Genomic DNA, 23,344 nt, shown 5'->3' with positions numbered 1-23,344 from the left:
AAAGATCTGTATAAAAACATATTGCTGGGCAATGGAAGTGACCTTGTACAGATGTCATCTGTAATTACTCTTCTTGTCCTTCATTAATTTCTAGGTTCAATCTGCTCTGCTTTCATTGAAGCAGAGTTTAGTACTGGTTTTGCTTTGTTGCATGTCTTCTCATGAGCAAACTTTGCTAAGGGTTGATGAAGCACCCCAGAAATCCCAGAATGATTAGTAGCTACCAAAGTGAGTAGTAAATATTTTTATGGATGGCATCTCAGAAGCTAGTCCCTTTCCCACTGAATTTCTATCTGGGTCGATAGCAAGTGAAATGTGATTCTCATTGGAAGAAATGTGTGTTTTGTAAATAAGATAATACAGATGAAATTCAGTGTTTCAATAGTATTCTGCCTTTTTACTTGTTTTTAATGTGGTTATTTCTGCAAGCCATATGAGCAGAAAGGACAAAGGAGGGCTCAAGGGTTCAGTTCTGGGCTCCTCTATTTCCTGTGCTCCATTGGCATGGGTTGTCATACTGTGTCTGCAGGACAAAATGGGGATCACAGGAGCCAGCAATGGGTTTTTTCAGCAAACCCTGTGTTGGGTCTCCACTCCATCAGCGCACGGTGTTGGCACCTCAAGGCAACGCTTGTGGAGCTGAATTCACAGTGCCCACATGTGAGAGCACACTCCTGGAGCCACCCATCCTGGCAGCCAGGCCATTTGCTCTGATTGTTCCCAGTTGAATGTTTTAGAGGTACCTGGGCTTTTGGCTGCTGGGCGGCTTGAAACAGCGCTGCCACTATGGGAAAATGAGTTAGTCTGGAAAATGCAGGTGTCATGGCCTCACAGCAAGGACAGTGCTGAGAAAAGGCTCTTGTCAGATGAGAGTAGGTGTGGCAATTGCTAGTGAGGGCACTGTGTGGAAAACCTAGTGGGCAACAGCAGCCCAAACAACATGGGAATGATTATCCAGTAGGCCTGCCCCTGGTGAGGACAGAGTGCTTGCACAGGAGTGCTGATACTTTGGGGTGCTGAGAGCGGTGAGAGGCCGGGGGAGTACTGCTGCTTCCTCTGCCACCAGCTGCTTGCCGGAGACACGGAGTGGCGAGGGTTGCTCAGGGCAGGCATGGAACGCAGTGTGCTGGGAAGGGGCAGAGTTGCCTGCATGTAAGCTCCTCTTTGACTCACGCAGCCCTAGTGGACGCTTGGTGCTCCCTCTGGCCTTAGGAGGGCAAGGTGAGCAGGTCCCTGCAGCCCCCCGAGGGCAGCAGAGCAAATGAGGGGCAAAGGCAGGCAGAGGGGGAAAGGTGGAGAGCGGGCAAGCGCCTCACACCAGATTGCATCCTTTCTGAAATGTCTACCTCTGTTTGGAGGGTGCTAAAGTGTCTACCTGTAGCTAATGTCCATGCTTTGCAAATGGAGCTGAAAAAGCAAGTGACTTCTGTGAGCCCTCATCTATCTGAACTGTAGGGGGTTTCTTCTGACCAAAGTTAAAACTGCTTTATCCTTGCTTGTAAGATGGAGGGAGACCTTCTAACTCCCCTCTCGGTTACTTCTCCTATAAAAATTTCTTGGACGTTGTTATGTCACAGGAAAAGGACAGTTTTTTCTGTATGACTTATTTAATTTGATTAGCTGTTGTCTCTGTTAATTAGCTATGAAATAGTCCAAGAGCGATGCTATCTGACTCTCCAAGGCATGTATGAGGAAGTGAAAGGAAAATAAGCTGTCCTCTACTGACTCATGGTCTCTGAAAGAATAGAGAAGATGTAAATAACACAGATAGGCTTTATAAAGACAGCAGTCAGAGTAAGCCAAGTTGCCTCCCATATTTTTCTTTAACTGTGTTATAGGAAATGGTTTTGAATTGTTTTATTTCCTAATAGTCACGTCCTTATTAGCCTTGGGTTTTTCCTTCCCATACCCCTCCTGTGGGGTGTGTTGTACGTGGGAATTTCTAGCCTGTAAAACCTAAAAACTTGTGATAGAAAAACAGTTTATGATTTACAGAATCATTAGTCTGTGTTCTTGCCTGCTCGTCTACGTGCACATACTGAAGTATCCCATGTTTTATTGTTGATGTGGACAATGTTAGGATTATGCAGACTTTTTAACTGACTATTTATGATTTTATTAGTCTTCATAAATTAAATGTCGTCTTTATTTTAGGAAGGACATGTCAAAATGCCAGAATGAAGGGATTGAGGGAGAAACTCTATTGTTCCCTTCAAATGCAAATTCTTTTCTCCCTCTTTCTCCTCCGCACTTTGTAGGGTGAGTGGAATAGCACAGCTTGCCTGAAGTTTGAGCTCCCTGTTGCAGGGAACCCTATGACGTTACCTTGGTAGTTAAATGTACAAATTCTTTTTTTTTCTTTTTGTTTTTTTAAGAAACTCATGAAATCATAGCAAATTTTTCCTATTTGAACTGTTTTAAGTTTTGCAGAAAAGACCACTACTGCTTCTTATTTTTTCTTTCTCCATAACTGTATACATTTTCAGTAAAAGCCATCATCTGTGTGCATTCAGAGGGTATTTGTATTTGGTTTTTTTCCCCATTTTATTGGTTTGATTCCTAAATGTTATCAGTGAGTTTGAGCTGAGCTCTTTTAATTCAAATGGCATTATGCCCAATCCTCTGAGATTAGCTGGCAAGCGATTCTGGGCACGGTGCCACCTGGCATTTCTCAGAAGGGGGCTGCTAATGAAACACCGGAAAAAAATAAGATTGTTCCAGACATGCAAAACTCTGAAGTTGCAAGGAGTGAGGAGTGACAGAGCTTTCGCAAACACACCCAATATTCTGTGGCACGACTCGAAAACTTCTCAGGAAATACCATCCTAATACCTCTGCAGAAAATTGATATTGAAAGGTACTGTGAGTACAAATAAATTTTCCTTTTTTGAAAATTGTGACTGAAGTGTTCTTTTCTCCTTTTTTTTTTTTTGGCACTTGGGCTCAGGATTGGGCTCTCTGGGTTATGTGCAGCGCAGCTTGGGCTCTGAGAGCTCTCAGTCTTTTAGGACCTGCAGTTCTCTTCTGATTTGTCTCACCATGGTGCAGACTCACAGCTTCCCACAGCACCAGTCTTAGGGTGGACGGCCGTGTCCTTCCAGGGTCCTCAGTTATAATGAATCTGTGCAACTTCCTTGGGATCCTGTCTTGGATTGAAAGAAAGTTTGCTTGTTGCAAGTGACTTTCAATGCAGTGTTTCTAATTTAGTGACTGACATTTTCTGATTATAACTTTTGTTTCATCAGAAAACCTCCAAAAAAGCTCAATGCCTGGATAAATAGGTCCCAAGACATTTAGGGCTTTATAGGTCTAGACTAACATCTCAAAACTAGCAGGATGCCCAAGTAGATTATGCATCACGTATTTAATATGCTCATGAATTAAAATGCTACTTACCAAACAAGTTGCCAAATCCTGCATCAGCTGAAGTTTTCTGTTACACACTTGAGAGGTTCTCTCATATACAACATGTGACAGTAGGCTCTAGGGCACTTATTTACATAAAAAGCCTAAGAGAGGCTCATAAAAAGAGCAATATAAAAGAAGCATACAGTAAGAAATCATTCTTCAGTTAAAAGAATAAGCATATTGTTTGGTTTTTTTCTTAAGGTCTTTTGTCCCTTCAGCTTTATTGTCTGCTTTCTGTATGGAAGATTAGTAGTGGTTGCAGACCAGGAGTGCCACTGAGGCAACCTTGAGCAACTTGTAGTTTCTTCATAACTTTCTTTCTGTAGATGGTAATCCTGCATTTCTTCCAAGAAACCATATTTTCTTGTTTTCTGAATGTAATATAATATAATCAGATGTTCAAACCCTATTGTTTTCTTGCTGGAGCTGTATTCTGTATTCATCCCCCATCATCATTTTTCTTTTCCAGTGTCTGTTTATAGACTTTAGAAATAATGACAGGGTGGGAGGTGAGGGAGACAAAGGGATAGATCCATATTAGCTCTCAGAACATAGAGATTCTTAAGGTACTGTTGATCTAAGAGAGGCAGAGATTTATCATTCTCAGTTTACTGCCCTGGCTTCTACCCGGGACTCACTCTCCCAGGACACTTCTGATTCCTGATGTGAGAAAGGGTAGAGACTTACTTATTTACTCTGAAACCTGCACTAACCAACCTGTGCTGTCAAGTGAAAGTGTGATGATGTCGTTCATCATGGTTTTTTATATAGTTCTTCAAGGGAGAAAAAGCTAACCTATGAGACAGCCAAACAATGCAGCAAACAGTTATAGGTTTGTCAGGAACAGTGAATGGGTCTTGAATTCCTGCCGCATATATGACACTTTTTGAACTACATTGATTTTGAATCTAGAAGGCCTAGGTAGAAGGTAGGATCTGCTCCTTTTAATGTTCTTGCAAGTCTTAGCTGTTAGCTTGCTTCTAGTTCTGTGGTTACAGATTTGTGTCAGTGTGATTAATGGGCAATGCAAAGTATGCAAAAAAAAAAAAAGGAACAATGAAAGATTTTCCTTCTGCGAGAGACAAGAAGTAAAAAGGCAATACAGTGCTTGTGCTCAGTAATCACAGAAAGCAGAACAGCTTTTACTTTCCAGTTGCAGCGTCTGATTCCAAACTACATTGACTTAGTGTGCATGATGCTGATACTTAAATGAATTTGTGGATTCGTGGATTTTATGTTCCTATGTTTTCCTATGGCTGGGAATTTAAAAATGTCACATTAAGTAGCTGAATGTGTGTAGCATGTGTGCTGTAGTACATTTTGCACACAGAAACACTTTGCATAGTAGTTGGCAGTATTTATATTACAAATGGCAATTCAATCAATGTGTCAGTTAAGCTTTTCTTATCACATGGATCTTCCTAAAGAGAAACTTTGCATTTATGTGTGTAGAATATATATATCATATATATATCTATCTATAAACATATGTAATATATATAACTAATGCATGTATATATTATGTGTATTAATATATATAGTATATGTGTGCATATAGTTGATACTCTTCTGATCAATCAGGTAAGTACAGAGAGAGAGCTTTTTACAGCCAGTGACTGAGTTAATAACAAACAGAGAAAGATTTAGTATAGCTGAATGCTTTCGTATGGCTTTGGTCAAATTACTTAGAGGTGGAAATAATCAGTGGTTGAATTAAGTGAGAGGCCTGATACATACTGGAAAACCTCCATCCTCTGTCAGATGTTTTACAACTGTGATGAATGAGTTCGGATAAATAATGCAAACATGTGTTAAACAAGTTCAGGCCAAGTGCCCCATGGTATGGTAAACAGAAATTGTGCTTGAGGAATGTTTGAAAATATAAATGTGTGGTAGGGTGGTATGGTTAGAGCACTGTGAGGATAGCCTTTCCTTTTACCCTGGAAACTTGCAAACTTGTCTGGAAGCTGCCCTGACCAAGGACAGAGTGGAGCCATATGGAAGGAGCCCGACTGAGTGACTTTTCATTTAAATTAAACAGTTACAAAAACTGTTGAGATGTGTAGAGTTTGAGGGGGAATTTAAGCAGGAAATCATTTTAAGTGAGGCTAGGCTTGCTCGAGGGTCTGTCTTGCCTTTGTCTCTGTAGACAGCAAAAGAGGTGAAGAGCTGGTGCCCCAGTGGGTAGTGTTCCATTGCTTGGAGAGGCATCAGCCAGCTTTTGTTTCAAAAAGGAAAATGTGTTGCCAAAGCAGTGGGTGGATTTATGTACAAGCTTCTCTCTGGCTGCTAATGCATTTAAGTGAATTTGCTGATTCCCAAATGCAACTCAGAGAAGCATCTAGCACAAAGGTTTTTAGTTGTTGTGTCAGTTGATGGGAGTGAAACGATTGTTTCGATATTTGCTTTGTATTTTCTCTCTGAGATCCAACCATGCTGTTGTGGAGCCTACAAGTATCATACGTCTTGTTCCTGGAAAATCAGGGATATTTTTCACCTGTGAAAATGGGGGAGAATTTCCAAAAGTGAAGTTTCCACATGGTCTTTCATCAGTAATTTCCTGATTTTAATATGTGTAGCTTTGAATACCTCCCTTCATCCTAACTGTGGTTCTTGGAAAGTGGAGAAGTACCCTACTTTTGCCTCATTTTTATATAGATGTGAAATACCCAAGTACTTTCACTATTAAATCTTTGTAGCCAGGTACGTAGACAGGTATGTACATCCGACTACTAAAGAGAGTATGAAGGTGTGTCTACTCTACTGGAGAAGCCTTTATATTCCCAACAGTCTGAGTAGTAAAAATTAAATAGTAACTGAAGGGCAGAACTCTACTGGAGCACAGGACAGCAGCTGCAGTGCTCTCTTGCAGGGCTGTTGTGTGCGTTATGTGAAGCTTGGGGCTGTTGGCTACCCTGTGGTGTTACCTTCCCTCCTAGTGTGTTAAGCTTATCACAGTGCCTGTGCCACGTTCTTGGGATGCCTGTTCTTGTCCCTCTTGCTGTAAGACATGGGACAGCAGATGGAGCAGCGTTGTGCCAGCCACCTGCACCGCCTTGTGTGCCAGTGTGACCCCGGAGATGGCGAGGTGCAGGGTGCAGCCGCGGTAGAAATGCTGGGAGGTGAGTTGTCCAGCAGATAGCAGGGACCAAACCTCCCAAGGCTACTGCAGGAGGACTGGCCATGTGCTTGATCTGGCATCTGCATCAATTGAGATTCATGCATTGACATGAATTTAGCCTGAGATCTTAGTGGTTCTATTCCAATTTATTCGTGAGGTTTGCTTTTCTTTTCAGTTGCCAAAATGGTGTATATTTCATGTGTCACAGCAATTTCAGAATGATGTGAAACTTGCTGACCCTGAATTACTTTGACATCTGCTAAAACTATTTGTGCTGCAGAGTTTCCTTCTGCACATCTAATATTTCTTCATTACCCCTCTGTTGCAAATCCATCTCTCTTAACTTAATTTCTGTTAATTTAACTATTTCCTTCAAGTGTCCTAAAGAAACATTCTTCCAAGAACACTAAAACACACCAAGACACATGGAAAAAGTCAATTACAGTTATTAGAACAAAGCTGGTTAACTAGCCTATTGTTTTTGACTGAGATCACGTTTGCTAGGAACTATGAGACTCTTACTTAAGGGATTGTTCTTTGTTGTGTGACTGTAATACTAAACCAAACCCAAGTCTTTGTCTATTGAAATGCTCTTTCTTCTTTACTCAAAATCAGTAAAGTCTTAGTTGAATTCCTGTGTCTGGGTTTGCAAATTTAAGGACTTAAATTGATTAGAGGATATATACAAAAACAAGAATATGTAGGAAAGATAAGCTATAAGTAAGGTTTATGACATAAGGAAGAGGCTTTTACATCGAGATATTGCAAGAGTTTTCAGACTGGGGAGGTCTAAATATTGAATTTAAATTAAAAAGAATTTTTTTAGAAATCAATATTATCATCAGTAAATGTAATGAATAATGGAAATAAATTTGCTGGTGATGCTGTGGTATTTTCATTGGAATTCTTTGTTATTATGTTTTTTTATAATTTTTTGGGGTAAAAAATCATATAGCTGAAGATCTGCTGGATTCAGGTGCTGCATTTAGAAGCTTCCCAGAAGGGATCTTCATGATTGTGTGGCTGATGCTTCTTGGTGAAATACTAGTAAATACGAATCCTTAATACTGAAAGTATGTCTCAGTCACTGGCACATCTATTGTATGTGAGGATTTTGTGGTGGATTCTTGGTCTTGACCACTTCAAATGGGCAAAAAGACCCCCAACATTGAATTGGAACCAGTTGTACCCAGCAGCATGGCTGTGAGATGGGAAGTCTCACATGCACATAGGCAGTGCAGGCTATTTATAGATGCACAACACCGTTGCAAACACTGGTAGCAGTCTGAGGAGAAGCAGCTTTATCCGGTTTTCACCATCAGCTGCTGCTGCTCTTTTGCCTGTTGCTTGCTATCTGATGAGTGGTTAATACTTGCTGTCCAAATTTTTGAACAAATTGATGTGCTTGAATGTGTGCAGTTAATTATGAGGCTGCTTCCTCTGAGGTCCAAGAGCTAGTTAAATCCTGATGCACTTATGAGACTGGGCTTGGGATCACTGGAACAACCTAGTCTGAGAGATAGCAACTGACGTATTTTGGCACGTCTTAGGCAACAGTAAAACTTGGTATGAACTTTAAGCTCAGGAGCTCTTTCACCTTCTTGGCACAAACCTGTGATGTCTTTGCACTCAGATATTTTGCCATTTGCCAAGCTGTCAGCACAGGTAAGGCATCCATAATTCTAGAGATAGTGGTTGTGTGCCTAATTTTTTTGTCTTTTTTGGTGATAGGTTGCTGTAATTTGCTTATTGCTTTTTGTTTACTAATACTGATTGAAAATGCAGGGCATCATTTGACACTGTTTAAAATAGAATAAAACTAGAAAACACACATGGCTAGTGTGTTGTTATTAAGTATTTTTAATGCAGGAGGCACTGATATACTTGTTCAAACATGAGCACACAGGTCAGCAATTCAGAGACCTATTTGTAAACTGAAACAAACATTAAAGATTGGCCTCTACATACTTTTTAAAATTATGCTTTAGCCTCAGACTGGCTACAGTAATCTCTAAAGAAGCAGTAAGTTCTATATTATTTTCTTTTCTAGGAATTTTCTCCAGCCCCCTCTCTTGCATTATGTAATTTATATTTTAGTGTAACAACTATTTTCCTACTGTATTACTCTCTAGGGAACAATTTTGCATTAGTAAGGGGAAGAAAGACATGACTTCTCAAGTCTTTTCCATCACCAGTTGCTCTAATATGGTGATGTAACATTTGACCTTGTTACGCAGCCTTTTCCCTTCTGTAACCCTTTGACTTTTACAGAAGAGGAGTCACAGCATTTTTTAGACATGCAGAAGTGTCCTCCTTTGAAGTTATCAACCCAAAGTACTGTTTCCTGAACTTCAGAACTGAAGAGCATATTAGTGCCTTTTGCATTCAAGTGGAGAGGACCTGTATAAATAAATCATTGAAGGGAAGTATGCTATGGTGCCTGTTCCATGAGTAGGCTGAAGAGGCAGAGGCTCTTTATTTTGGTAATATGTTGGAAAGGCTGTAACTTTCTAATATGTCTTTTTAGTGTTGCTTTTTATTTCAAGAGAGGAAGGAAGACTGAGCTGATTGAGCAGTTTGTTCTAGATCTGTACTGTGTGCATGGACCTACACAGTGTACCTGCTTCACCTCTGTTGTTTCCAGCAGCAGCCTTTCCCCATGTGTTCAAAGTTATCAGCAGGCATCAGATTCAATGGGAAATGGTGAATTCTTTATTCTAGCTTGCAAAATCAGAAAGGATACGTAAGAGAAGCAATGTGGAAATGGAAATAAAAGCTGTGGTGATAACCAAATGGGAAGTGGATTCAAAGATGCCTTGCTGTTCCAGTTTGTCCATAGTTTTCAGCTTATAGAGGGCAGGAAATGCTTTTTTTGGCATTGGCCTGGCAATAATCTCCCCAGCCTGACCATGAAAGCCAATTCAAAAGAAGATCTTTTTCCAATGAACTCCCTCTGCATTTTTTTCTCTCTCCAGATATAACTAATTTCAAAACCCTGGGGGTTTTAATCTTGAAATTCTTCAGCTATTCAGGTTTCTTGGGGTTGTTGCTGTTGTTTTCTGTACAGTTAAATGATTCCTTTTTGACTCTGAGTTTTAATGTCCCAGTTTGATTTTTACGTCATAATTTAGGTAAAATCTACCATTGTGCTGTCCTACTGTTGGGCTTTTTTATTGCTTATGTCCTTTTTTCCACATACAGATGACAAAGATTTCTACAGTAGAGAACTGGGAAAACAGTGGTGAGCAGAGATATAAAACTAAGGGGAAAAGTACTAGCCCTTTTTTCACCCTGATCTCAGCCCACATTACCTTATATGTCGTTTTTTTTTTCTTTTTTGCTTATGAGTAAGTAGAGCCTTAATACGCTAAGTAATTTAGAAATAAAAATAGTGAAAGAAGTTTTGACACCATCAGTTTTTAAGATCTTAACATAATGCAGAGCAGCATACAGAGAACATCATCTTCCATAGCTGTAAACCCTAGGATCCAGCAGATGAAGACTAAGGTTTCCTTTTGCACTTCACTATATAAACATTTGCTTTAGCATAAATCATTGGCATTTGTTTACCACAATGTGTGCAGATAGTATGACAAATGTTCTTACTAATTCCACATGCATGTGGATGGGTCTATGGGAGCAAAAGAATAGTAATTTAGAGCTTTGTGAAGGGGAAACTCTGGCTGATGGTTTATCCATGACATGTGGTTTGCTTGAAGCCAAGCAGAATGAACAGAAGTTTGATGGAAATGGTTGAGAGAAGAGATCAGTATAGTCCCATTGGGCAACCAGAAGGGATGTGCTGGTTTTGCCTGGAGTAGAATTAATTTTCTCCATTGTAGCTAGTTTGGGACTGTATTTTGGATTTGTGCTGGAAACAGTGTTGATAATTCAGCAATGTGTTTGTTATTGCTAAGCAGCACTTGCACAGAGTCAAGGCCTTTTGTGCTTCTCCTACCATCCCACCAGTGAGGAGTCTGGGAGTCCAGGGGTGCACAAGATCTGACCCCAACTGATCAAAGGGACATTCCATATCATATGATGTTGTGCTCAGCGTATAAAGCTGGGGAAAGAAGGAGAAAGAGGGGGACACTGGGAATGATAGTATTTGTCTTCCCAAGTCACCGTTATGCATGATGGAACCCTGCTTTCCTGGAAGGGACTGAACACCTGCCTGCCCATGGGAAGTGGTGAATGAATTCCTTGTTTTGCTTTGCTTGTGTGGGCAGCTTTTGCTTTTACTATTAAACTGTCTTTATCTCAACCCATGAGTTTTCTCACTTTTACTCTTTCACCCTCATCCCGCTAGTGGGGGAGTGAGCAAGTGGCTGCATGGGACTTGTTTGCCAGCTGGGGTTGAGCCATGACAGTGCTGTATGATAAAGACTGGAAATTCCCTTCTACCAACTATCTGTATAAAAACCTTCTTCTTATAAATCTCACAGAATTTCTTACATGTTGCTGTAGTTGATATTGAACCTCCAGCATTGTCTAAAACCTGGAATCAAGGGCAGGGGAGCCTCCAGGACATTCAAGAGCGATGTGTTCAGAAAGAAAAGGACTTACACTGAAAGAATGATTTCCAAATTGCTTGGTTTCTCACTCTGTCTTTCCATGCTTCTGAAGCATTAAGTTTAGTTCTCTGTAGCTGATTGTTTAGGCATTACTGCTTTTTTTTAAGCACTATTGTTTTCATATTAATGGCACTCCAGACCTTCGTCTCTCCTACTGTCTGGTCTCGCTCTTACTGACTTGCCTCTGCTTTTCCGTACTTCTCTTTGAATTGTTTCTCTGTTGTTGCGTGTTGCTGATTCCCCATCCTCAGGATCATCGCCTTTCTTTTTGGTCCTTTGGACTTTTCTTATATGCCACTCATTTTCCCACAAATGATTGAATCTCATTTCATATCTCTTGGAAACACAGGAGCAAGAATTAGGGAGGACGCTTGCACCTGGAGGAGGGGATACTTTTCTCGGTGAACTTAAATGTATAATCATTCTTGTGCTGACAGTTTTATGTTAATTCCCTTGTGATAGAAGTTAAGACGTTTGACATTTAAAAAAACTTCAGCTCCAATATATCTTCCCAAAGCAGGGTTTCTGCCCTGTATTCTCTCTCTGTGGAAATCCAGGAACTGTTTCTGCTGGGTACTTCTTGCAGCAGCAGGAATACCAATTTCTGCCCTCAAAGAGGCAGGAAAATCCCTAAGTGCCAGTGTACAGAATTGCTCTGAGGTGCTGGCTCTATAGGGTATTTTTCATTCCCAGGGGAGATCCTGCCCTGGAGTTCTCCCTACTTGTCTGTCCAAACCCACAGGCTCCCCGGGGTTTGCAGGTGGCTCTTTGCACTCTGTGCTTTGAGCCTCTGCCAGCATGGCTTTAGGGGATGGGATAGGAAAGGGTGTCCAACGCTGTTTTGTCTTTCCCTCCTCCCACTCCCCACCTGCGGGTCCTTTACAGAGAAAGGGAATAAGGATGCAGGCTTGAAGCTGAGCTCTTCTCATATGTGTGCGTAATAGGATCCTTTCCCAACAAAGGATTCCCCTCTCCCAGTGGGGGCAAAGGACCCTGCTCGCTGAGGGGACCCACTGTCCCAGATAATTAGCTAAGCAGCTGCTGTGTGTCTGAATGAAAAGGAGGGGAGGGAGGTTTTATCTCTGATGGGGAGTCGGGGCGGCATTCCTTGGAGGCAGCCTGCACATTCCTCCAGAGCAGTCGGTGCTGACAGTGACGTGGACTCAGCTTCCCGAAATTTGTACGCAGCCACTTGCTTGGCCTAAGGTCCTTTACTGTGGGAAAGCTCCTTTCCTGCGCTAAGTGGTAATCATTTATCCCTGGATCTGTGGGAGAATATCTAGCTTGTGTTCATATGTGACATGTTTCGCTAATTAATGCATAACTATTTATACAGAGAAATAAGATCAGATTCTGAGGAAAAAGGGAAATTTGCAATAAGCAAAATGAAATAATCTCAGCAGAAGCAGCAACTGTGTTAATGCAGTAGTGGGCAATGTGCCTGTGAATGAATTCCTTTTCCATGCATTTTCTAGGGGGTCTAGGGAGAAAAGTAGAGTGCCTTGTCTGGCCAGCACATTTATGACTAACTTTCATGGACAAAAGGAAAACTAAGAAAAGAGCCTGTTCTTGGCACAGGACCAGATCTTTCTTAGAGAACTGCTTTAATTTGTTTGACATGCAGTGAAAGACTGGCACACTACGCTAATTAGTGTTATATACAGTTTTTTTATAGTTCTGCAGCGCTATATGTACCTGTGGGCCTACTCGAGTGAAGTCTACCAGGCTGCTTCCTGATGCCTGTTCACAGGATTGGACCCGTATGCCTGAATTCTTGCTGTGCTGCTCAGACTTTTCATTCAGATAAAATAACACCCAATTAAAATTGGAATAGTACAGTAATAAATTTAGAAGTGTGGCACTTGGCACTCACAGAAAGAGGGTTTTTATTGTTATAAACATTTTTCTTTATTCTTTTAAGTTGTTTTTTTGGTTTTTTGTTTTTTTTTTTTCCACCCATCAGTGCTGCTGGAAAGGTAGGCAGTTCATTTAAATTTCTGACAGCCTATTACTTTTAGCACTAATACTTCTTCCTAGTGAGCACTTAAAATAAGGTTTTATTCATTGTTGCAGGGAGAGTAATTAAATTTTTAGTTTCTAATTACTGAGTGGTTTCCTAGTGGCTATTGAAAGCCAGAGAATATTGCTACTTCTGTCCCATGCAAGGTAGAAATGAATGGCAGGAAATGTTTCAAATGTCGTTTAGGTAGATATGCACCAGGTACCCTGCTAATGTAATCAAATGTGCAGTTAATCTCCCTTTTATGTTTTTGTAAGGAAAGGAGCTTCATCTTGAAATTATAGTTTAAAGAAAAGAGACATGGATGGGAGACATGGAGGTCATTCAGGCAGCAGCAAGTGAAGCAGAGCAACTCCCATTTGTGCTCAGCCAGATGTTCACGAGCCTTTGCCAACAGCTCAAAAGGCTGATGCTATATAAATTACTATATCCCAGGGACTAATTCAATGGGTGTGATGGAAGAGGAAGGGAGGAGGATGGTACCCTGCCGGTCAGAGGTCAGGTGTAACATGTGAGACTGAACCAAGCAATATTCAGCCAGTTCTGCTTCTTCTTTTATTGTGGAATGAAAACATTCGTTTTTCCCAGCGAAGGCAGAAGAAAAGTTAGTACTATAATTAAGAATATAAGGACTAATTATTATTTTCTTTAAAAAGTCCCTTTTCTCATGTAGTCAAAAGAGTTGAATACACAGTGATATTTGAGCCTCTGACAGTCATCTTTGAAAATATAGAATCCCTTTTGAAAGCTGCTAGTGGTCCAATAAAAGGTCTTTAAAGACTTCCTTTCTGACAAGAAACTGACTTCAAACCAAACTGCCTTCCCTCCATGGCTACCTTTGTACCAAATTTACCTACAGAAATCCATTTTCACTTAGCATAAGTTATTTTTCATGAAAGTAAAAGCAAATAAAAATACAAAATAGTAAATAATATTTTTCTTTTAGAGCATGAAGCCTTCTCTCAACCAAAGTTCTGCCATTGCAAGAAAAAAGGCACTTGTAGGTTGCTGCCTCTCACATGTGTCTGTCTCTATCACAAGCCCGGTTATTTTTATGCCCTGTGTCTAGAAAGAAGGGCTGAGCTAAGGGAATCTCTTTGTCTTTCAAGGATATACGCCTACCCACTGTGATGTGGATGATAATTTAACAAATATGACTCTTGTATTTTGCAAAAAAGTAAATAAAACTCAGGCCCTGGTTTTCTATCCATTTCAAAAGATTTGACTCTGATTTTGAATGTTTGAGATTTGCAGTGCTGATGCTCTTTAATTTCCTAGGCTGTCCTCCAGTCTACAGGTTAAAAGCAGGGTTTCAGGGATAATAAAGTACCAGCTCAGCATCCCAAACAGTATTCCTCAATCAGTGGGAAGCCCGTGGAGGAAGAGTGGTTTGCTTTTGTAAAATAAAGAAATAAGCAGTGCCCTCTAGTGTTAGTTAACACCAGAGGGAACCACCAGGATAATTTTGTGTCATTTTGGTATATGCAATGAAACCTATTTCACTGCTGCAGATGCACTTCTTTATTTCTTTAAGAAAAGTGGTAGAAAATAACTGCAAATGTCCTGCTTATCAGGACATAAATGTCAGAAACGCCATCATTAATAGGTAGATACAGTCAGATGTCACCAACTCCCTGACCTACAAACTCCCTGACCTGTTTTATCTTCTGAAATCTTGAAGTATATGAATGTACTGTGTCTCCAGTCTGTACCTAAGCTGGGGAAGGGCAGAAAAGGTGTTTTACCGAAGGGACAGAGACTTGTGAAGTTTCAGGGAGAGGTGTAGCAGCTCGTGTTCCTGCTTGAAGTTCAGAGATTTGGTTTCTGGCATAAAGCAGTCCTGGTGTACATATTCAAGCTTATCTACACCTTATAACAAAGCAGTGAGCAGATGAGTCTTTTGGACTGTCCTTGGAGCACCTTGTGAGAGTAGCAGGCTGGATTCCTGTTTCAAAGCTGTAGGCATCATTTGTTTCTGTTTCAGACAACTCTGTCAGGGATGCACCATGGGAATTAGTCACCTCTCTGCTTTAGCACGAAAGGTTATTTCTAGGTCTGTTTAATAGGGCAAAACTTTAAACTGCTCATGTAAAACAACAAGCATTGAAAAACATTTGCTATCTGGTGTCAGAATTGTCTACAGTGTAAAAACATCATAAGCAAATGTGCCTTTTCCTCTCTGTTTTTTTAGAATTTGATTTTCTACCCCAGAAAAAGAGTTTAGAAGTGCTTTTTGCCTTTCAGTTTCTGCTAATGCATTTTCATAGGCTCAGTTGCAGTCTGGGTCTTTTGGGATAAACCTGAAGATCTGTGGTATTAAAGTTGTTGTTGAAAAATCAGAATTCTGTAAGGCCTTGAGAGCACCTTAGGAAGTGTCCCTGAGCTGTAAATCTGTTGTATGCATTTACTGTTTCCTGAAAAACATCACACACAGTAAAAGTACAGGCTTTTATAAGGGTATCCATGCAGTACCTTGGCTTACAAAGGCTTTCCTGCCCTGGGTGAGGTTCGTCCTGGATTAATGTAGCCCAATGTAAGCATGACTCCATCCCACTTTCCTCCTTGGTTTATGCTCTGTGCATGTTTCTGGTGGCTACCCACACTATAAGAAATGCTAGACTTATGTAGACAGTATATTGCCCATGTGTAAGAATAAAAGGTGAAGAGGTGAGGAACTTGTATATCTGAGCTGATTCAACAGGATTAGCTCTGCATGAGGAGGGACCTGTGAATGTCTTTGGTAATAGGTGTCAGATTTGAGATGACTTACCTGGACTGCCACTCCTCAGAAGGGTTTTCAACCCAGCTCAAGCATTTGCGATATGTGCTGCTGTCTTTTTGCCATGACTGGTCAAACTTGATACTTCCAGTAGTTATTGATTCTTAGCTCTAATGACAGACCCCTTTTTTAGCTGCAGTCAATAGCTTCTCCTCTTTGCTACGGACAAGCAGAGAGAGCAGTGTTTCTGCTGATTGCCAGGGATGATGTTATGTTCTGTGAAAAAACCAAGGAGAAAAACGTTCATCTTTGTTCCTCTGAGATGTACCAAAACTCTTCATGCACCAATGAAAACAACCAGTGTTATGGTATCATAACAATAGTTTGTTAGGACTTTACCCCAGGCTGGGATGATGATTCCTGTTAAAGACCAAGACCGACAGATGGCATTTGTTAGGACATTGATATTTATGTACAAAGTTGCCAGCACTTTAAGAAATGGTGCCTCTCTTAATTAAGATGATAATGCACTGCCTTGTTTGGAGACATTCTGCTCATAATGATGCTGGTGAATTATGAATAGAGGAAAATTAGTAATAACAAATGCCAGATGGAGGTATCTTTCAAAAAGGAATATTTTGTGTAATAATGGCATGTAAAGTTGACAGACTGGGTCTTAGAAGATCTTTATTATTCTTTAGGCTTTCCTGACAAAATTACTCTTTATCCTGCCAAGAAATGTAGTTTCACGTGCCAGTGTGTTTTTAAGTGAGAGTAATTAAAGCATGCCTCTAAGTTTATGGCTTGAAGTGAAGTCTGTTCCTCCAGTGTTTTGTCAGGAATCTAAAAAAAGTGCAAAAAAGGAGACGACTTACAACAACAATAGTTTTGCCAATTCTACTCGTTCTGCCTTTGAAATCAGAGACAATTAAGGATGAATAAAACTATTTTCAAAGTTACAAAAAAAAAAAAAAGTGTCAGTTTTCCTGAAATTTTACTTCTCATTTTTCCTTTGGTTGAAGATGACTGTTGGGAATAAGAAATGTTTCTCTAAAAATAAAACCCACGTTCTTTGACTGAAGTAAAAAATGATTACTGAGTTAGAAATGTATTGAATACTCAAATTCTAGGCCTTTTTTGAAACTTCCTGAGAAAGAGAAATAAAATTTAATTTGGTTTGGTAGTGTAAAGCAGTAATTAAAACAGAAATAGACAAGGGAAAGTGAGAAATAAAATGTTGGAGTTTAATAGTTAAATTTTCTTATAAGGATATTTTCACTTCGTGGGCATTCCAGCTTTTATCTCAGGACCTGCTGACCACTGTCCTTTCGTGATGATCTGTGGATGAGGCAAAGTGTGTCATGTGAGGTGACTGTGAAGATTTGATTTTCCTTTGTAATCATCCTCAGATTGCATTAGAGTAATAAAATTCCATTTAGGGCTGTAGAAGTGTTGCATAAAGTCTCTTTCTATCAGATATGCTAAGCATAGTAGACTAGGAAGATTTGAAGAGCATACCTTCTACTCCATCCCTGCATAGTCACAAATTGCTTCCAAATTTGCAAGGATAAACTTGAGATTCACAGTCCAAGATTTCTTCCAAAGGCACAAACATTGTATCAGGGTTCAGAAAGACAGCAGAGGAGTTGCTTTTGTCTTCTTTAAATTATTTATGTGAGTATGCATTAGTAGGGGAATATATGAAGTAATATATTTCAGTGTTGGATGATGAAAAGAAGGCTTCTGCTTCATTTAGAAAAAGATCAAGATCAGTTTTCATGAGAATAAAACACTGTTTTGAATTATGCTTAGAACAGACTGTCCGACTATTTCTGGTATTAACATTCACTGCTATTGTAGAAAGGATTTAACAATAGAAAGATGAGAACATGAGAAAAGAATGTCTAGAGGGAAGGCAGTCAAGGATGGGATTCAGTGGCTCTAGCTTTGATAACAAAAGCAAAGAGTGCTCTCATCTGATTTTTTTGAGATTAATTTGGTACTTTCAATAAGCCCTAAATTTGTCTTAATGTAGAAAGAACAGTATTTCCAAGCGTTTTCAAAAACTCCTGAGAGAATTGTTTCTCAATGATCTCGTTGAAGCTATTGTGAATTTACCTGGGAGCTGCTATCTGAAGTTATGGACAACTAAACCGTGGTTTACATGTACATTTTTAAATAAGAAGTCCTGTATAAATATATATATATATATATATTTTTTAAAAAGCTATTTTCTTTAGGAGCAGTCTTCCTAACGGAAAATGGGTGCTATGACTCTTTTGAAAGCTGTACTACATTTTTGCCATGTTGTCAGTTTCGTTTATGCTGAACTTCTTTCTGTTGTCTTTTTTTTTTTTTTTCCCGCAGAAAAACTTTACAATTCCAATGGACGGGAACTGAGACGGGCACTTTTTTCCTTGAAACAAATATTTCAGGTGAGCAAATAATGGCTTTCTATTCCAGGATTTGAACATGAATTTAATTTCTTTTTTTTTTTTTTTTTAAATATTGGGAATAACTTACTGGAAAAAGAGACTTTTAAGACTTTACTTGTAATGTGCACTTAACCAATTGCTTCTTAGGGCCCTTTTTTTTTTATGGTCTACAAACCTTTCCCTGTTCCTTCAGTCTGTCAGAAGGCAGAACCAGGTGTGGCATAATGGCAGAGTGAGTCACTGAAACCTGCCAGGAAAGGAGAAAAGAAAACTGAAACTCTTAGGTGGAAGCTTAGACTGCTTATTAAACAGTGGCATAGTTCTGTATTGGGAAGACTGGAAGGGGAATGTTGGCCTTATAATGGACAAAGTTTAGGTTAAAGTCACATCAAAAACTAAGAAGGGATGTGGGAGACAGGCGACAGATCTGATGAGGAACCAACATCTACTGGGAGATCTCTGAAGGTGTTTGAATTTAGACCGAGTTTAGAGAAAAAGATTTATTGACTAGTGATAAAGATGCTTCATAGAGATGCGGAGGACATGGTAGTGACTGATCATTTCCAGGAAAGGCGTGGATTTGTATGTGAGTGTTCCTTATGGAGGAGACCTGAAATCAGGAGGATTTTGGGTCCCATGGGGAACTGGACAATGTGATAGACAAGTGGTGTGGATGATAAGAAATGTAATTGAAGTAAAAGCTTGGATTTCAGATTGGTTCTACTAGATAGGAAGGACTTCGGAATGCTTCAGGACTGGAAGGAAACTTGTTGGAGAGAACAGGTCAGGAGAAGTGAAAAAAAACCCCATCTGTGAGAATTAGAGCATAATACCAATGTGATTCTAAAATGGAATTCAGTATGACACATTCCATTTCCATCAGTAAATATAAGTGAAATCAATAAGAAGAGCACTTTTCCCCCTTTACTAATGGATCCAAATGGAGGATGACAACCAATAATCCTTTTTTTAGCTACAGGACGTAGGTGGAAGGATTTCAACCCCTTAGTTTATAATTTTTTGCTTTGTTTTACCTAGACATTTATTCTAAGAATAACATTGTAAAAATCTGCAAGACTGCAGAATTGCAAATTTTCTAAACACACAATGCTTTTTATAGGTTTCAAAGTTAGTAATTTAGAATTTAGCAAATACCACAATTAAGATTTTCTGAACAATGGGAGTGAATGGTGAAGGGCGGACCATTTAATGCAAAATTTTGGTAGCTGTAGATGCCTTCTGGGTCAGAAAAATGTCCCTGAATTTTAAATTTTTTGGGCAAAGAAGGAGTTCCAGTTCCAAAACAGTTTGGTCATCTCATCACTGCAGATTGAGAAAGCCATTGTCTCTTGAAGGCGTTCCGAGGGAGAGACTATTTGAGAGTCACAAGAATGCAAGCTGGGTTTCCCTGTGAGCTTGCCAAGCAGGTGGACTGTGTGCTCAGAGGAAATCAGGCAGGTTTCCAAGAGTCTTCTATAGTTTCTTCTCTTTTTGTTCAGCTCAGCTGTTTCTGGGAAATATTTGTATTTCTCTGATTTTATGTATTCTACTGGTTAATCTGGGCACTCACACATATTTAGAAATAAGTGCTAAGCTTCTCTTCCCACCCATCCTCTACCTCCCATTCCCTCCTATCCTGAGTTCTTCCAGTTTGGGTATTCATAAATGTTCTCTTCCATTTAGGTTATTCGAAGTTGAGCAGGTATTTCTGAGCTTGTAGTGTTCAGTGCTTTCAGTGAACACACCAATAAAATTTCTCTCTTCCAGCTGATCACCTGGGTTGAAAAGTGGTGAGAGGGAAGGGAAAAGTGATACACGACAGTTTCAAAGCATAATTTTCCTTGAAGAATTCAACTTACCTGCTTTCTAATGTATGTGGTATGGAAAAGAATTTGGGAATTATCAGTTACCACCTGAAGTAGCTCTTTCTGGTAGAACTGTGGCCATTTGTTGAACAAAGATACTGTTAAAAAAATCTTCATATACTCTTAAAGTACAGGTTCTCATTTGTGGGTAATTGAGAGGTCTTCCTCAAGCTGGAGAGCATTCATATAATATGCTCAAGTGTTTGAGGAAGTACACTTCATTGAAAATGAGACCCTGTAAACCACTGTTTGCCTGCTGGCTACCAACAGTTACCAGCTTTGCTAAGGGCATCCTTTGCATACAATTCCAGTTTATCTCATAATTAACCATGAGAGAGACCATAAGATAGTTTTTGTATCTGTTTTAGAAAGAAAAGCTATTTCAATTTTTTAGTGAAGAAAAACACAAGTAAATGTAAGGTTATATTATAAACAAAACACCATTGTCCAGAAGGTCATACCTAATTTTTTATTTTTTTTTTAAGTCTGTGAAATGAATGTATGTCAGTATTGGAAATTTATCATTATGTTGAAAGTTTTTTAAAAATGTGGTTTTCAACATAATTTTTTTTCATTTTTATTTTGGATGTCATTATGTACAGTATTTTAAATTCCTTGAGAGTGTAATATTTTGGAAATAAAATGTTGACTTAAAAAGCTGTCCTTATTTTCATTTGAACAAATTTTCAGAGAGACTTTTATGGAGACTTCATCATGTTTTTAAATTCCAAGACAGTTCATGTTTTTTATAATCAATTCATTATAGTTGAGTTAATTTGACACAGTTCTGTGTCAGTATCATTTTTAATTTAAAGAACTTCAAGGTAATGTGCAGTGACTTACTCACATTAAGTGGGAATAAGCCCAAGTTTTACATTGGCTATGATTTCCAAATAGTCGGAGCTCTTGATTTTTCACGCGAAGCCTCAGCAAAGCTCAGCAATGCTTGGCAAAAGCAATGCCTTTGTTTCAAAATTTAGATGAAAGATCCCTTTGGCAAGTCCAGACTTGGAATTTCTCTTTGATTTCTTCTGGTGGGCTGGTTTTGGCAAAACGATAAAGGTTATGTGGAGCATTTTTCTTTGACAGTAATGCCATTCAGCTCCTGTCATTCATTTTGAAGGGCTAAGAGAGCCACAGTCATCATCTTTTTCTGGATTATACTACAATATTCTTCTTCTGGTTTAGTAGTATGCTTTTTGACAAACAAACTTACAAAGTAAGATATAATTGACTACCAGTACAGCTTATCTCCCTTTGAAAGAAGGGAGAGAAGTAGACAAGGGAGCGAAACCTTACCTGCCAGAATTCTGAGTTGCCTGGTTCTTGTATTTATCAGGGATTCATGATTTTTGTGCGAAGTGCTGAAATTCCCAAAGGCATTGGGCAGAATCCAGCTGAACATGGCACTTGCAGAATCAGGCTTAAACAGTGTACCTAATTTCCTGATTATGATGTGATAAGAGAGTTAAAAATACAGATGCTTAAAACATTTAATTCAATATCAATCTTAAAAGCAAAAAATTGAGTACGAGTACAATAATAAACATGTATCGGGCTACATGATCTATGTGATATTAAAAAAGTTAATTTAGTGAGTCCTGTGACACAAATGGGTGTAATATAAAGCAGTCATGTTTTAGAACCTATAAACAAGTGCTCCTTGTAGTTACAAAGCATAGTTACAAATCATGTTGATTTCATCATTTCAAAATACGAAATAACTAGGTAAGAATATGGTATTGTAAGAAAAACAAGAAAGCTATAAAGCATGTTTCAAGTCTGTTGAAATCTATGATCTTGTGTAAATCTGCTTCCTAAAGTTTTGGAAAATATTTTTAATCTATCAATACATTAGGTTTTCTGGAAAGCAGACCTAAAGTGTGTGCTTTAAAGTCTTGAAGAAAAAAGTCAATTTTCTTTTAGGGCTGTTTTCCCAACTAAATGTCATTTGACAAGTGCAGGAGATCTCCCATTAGTTTTCTCGAGGAGCCTAGATTCCTATTTTGTGTTGTGATCAGAGTATCAAGGGACACAGTTACAAAATTCTCTTATGGAATTTTCTTCTATTGTTGAGAAATTCATTAATCATTGGACAATTGAGCTTTGTGTAAAATGTCACAAAGACCGGCTATGTAGGGGCCCTGGAAACATTATCTAGAAGGTGTTTGGATAGACACAATCTTATCAGTGAATGAAATCAAATGTCACACACTTCAGCTGCTAAGGAGTCATCAATCATCCTTAGGAGTGCAGAAGGAGTATTCTGTGTTTGCCTCATTGATCTCAAGGAAGGAGGCTGCTCCTTCCCCTCCTGCAAGCATGACTGATGACTCCTTAGGGTTTGAAGCTGTGTGACACTTGATTTAGGGGCTGCTGTCATCACTTGTGAGGCAGGCTGTCTGCCACCTCTCCCCTTCAAGAGCCCTCTTGGCAGGGTTCTTGATTAAGTCATGAAAAAGAGAGAAACCTTCATTTCTTTCCCAAATCGAATTCACCAGAGTTCTGCATGGCAGTTTACAGATCTGTTTAATCCTGTTTTACAAAGAAGTTGTCTCTTTACTGTTTAGAGATTATAAATAAAATAGATATGATACATTAAATGTCAAAATCAGTTTCTTAGTTTCATTGGCAAGTAGAGTGCCATCTAGACAATGTTACAGGCTGAGACCTAAATAGTTCTTAATGGGACCCTACAATGTGAACGACTTCCACCACAACTATAGCCTGAGAACTTGGGAAGCCAATATTCATTCATTGTGAATCTTTGAGTTGAAATGGATAGCGTTGTTTAGTATTGAACCCCTATCTAGTTGAGCTTCCTCAGGTATGTAATACAGTGCCTGAATGTTGTTTGATCTGTTGCTTATCTGCCATGACAAACATCCCTGGTAGTGTCTACTCTAGTTGACTTTTCTCATAATTTTTAATTCTTCTTTTAACTGGGAGGAAAAATCCACAGTGTGTTGATGCATCTGCTATCTGCTAAAAGTGCAAAAGATGAAATTATCCCTCTCAGCTCAGTGGCATAAAATGTTGAATAGAAAACAGCAATTATTGTAAGAAATTCCTTTAGTTTCATTAGACAAGCTTACTTCTTTTTTTTGTCTGTTTATTTGTTTTGGTTTGTTTTGGTTTTTTGTTTGATTTTTGGTTTTGGGGGGTTTTTTGTTGTTTGGTTTTGGTTTAAAAAAAGGGAAAA

At 39.2% G+C, this 23,344-nt stretch overlaps 1 protein-coding gene and 1 long non-coding RNA gene across 10 annotated transcripts in view; both read left to right on the top strand.

Moving 5' to 3' along the window:
• Window positions 1-23,344, top strand: part of LOC126635861 (uncharacterized) — a 1,135,091-nt gene that overhangs the window by 791,718 nt on the left and 320,029 nt on the right. The gene's annotated exons all lie outside the window — the stretch shown is intronic.
• The window catches only part of FHOD3 (formin homology 2 domain containing 3), a 387,674-nt gene that overhangs the window by 158,431 nt on the left and 205,899 nt on the right, over window positions 1-23,344 (top strand). For all 9 annotated transcript variants that reach the window (XM_050307337.1, XM_050307354.1, XM_050307309.1 and 6 more), the window contains exon 4: window positions 18,210-18,277. In XM_050307337.1, coding sequence (XP_050163294.1) covers window positions 18,210-18,277 — 68 coding nt within the window. The remainder of the gene's footprint in view (window positions 1-18,209; window positions 18,278-23,344) is intronic.

This window comes from Myiozetetes cayanensis, unplaced genomic scaffold, assembly GCF_022539395.1.
Source record: "Myiozetetes cayanensis isolate MyiCay16 unplaced genomic scaffold, myiCay2020 scf1, whole genome shotgun sequence".
In the NCBI taxonomy this organism is placed as follows: Eukaryota; Metazoa; Chordata; class Aves; order Passeriformes; family Tyrannidae; genus Myiozetetes; species Myiozetetes cayanensis.
Note: the sequence above shows the minus strand (reverse complement) of the source record. Positions and strands in the feature narration are given on the sequence as shown.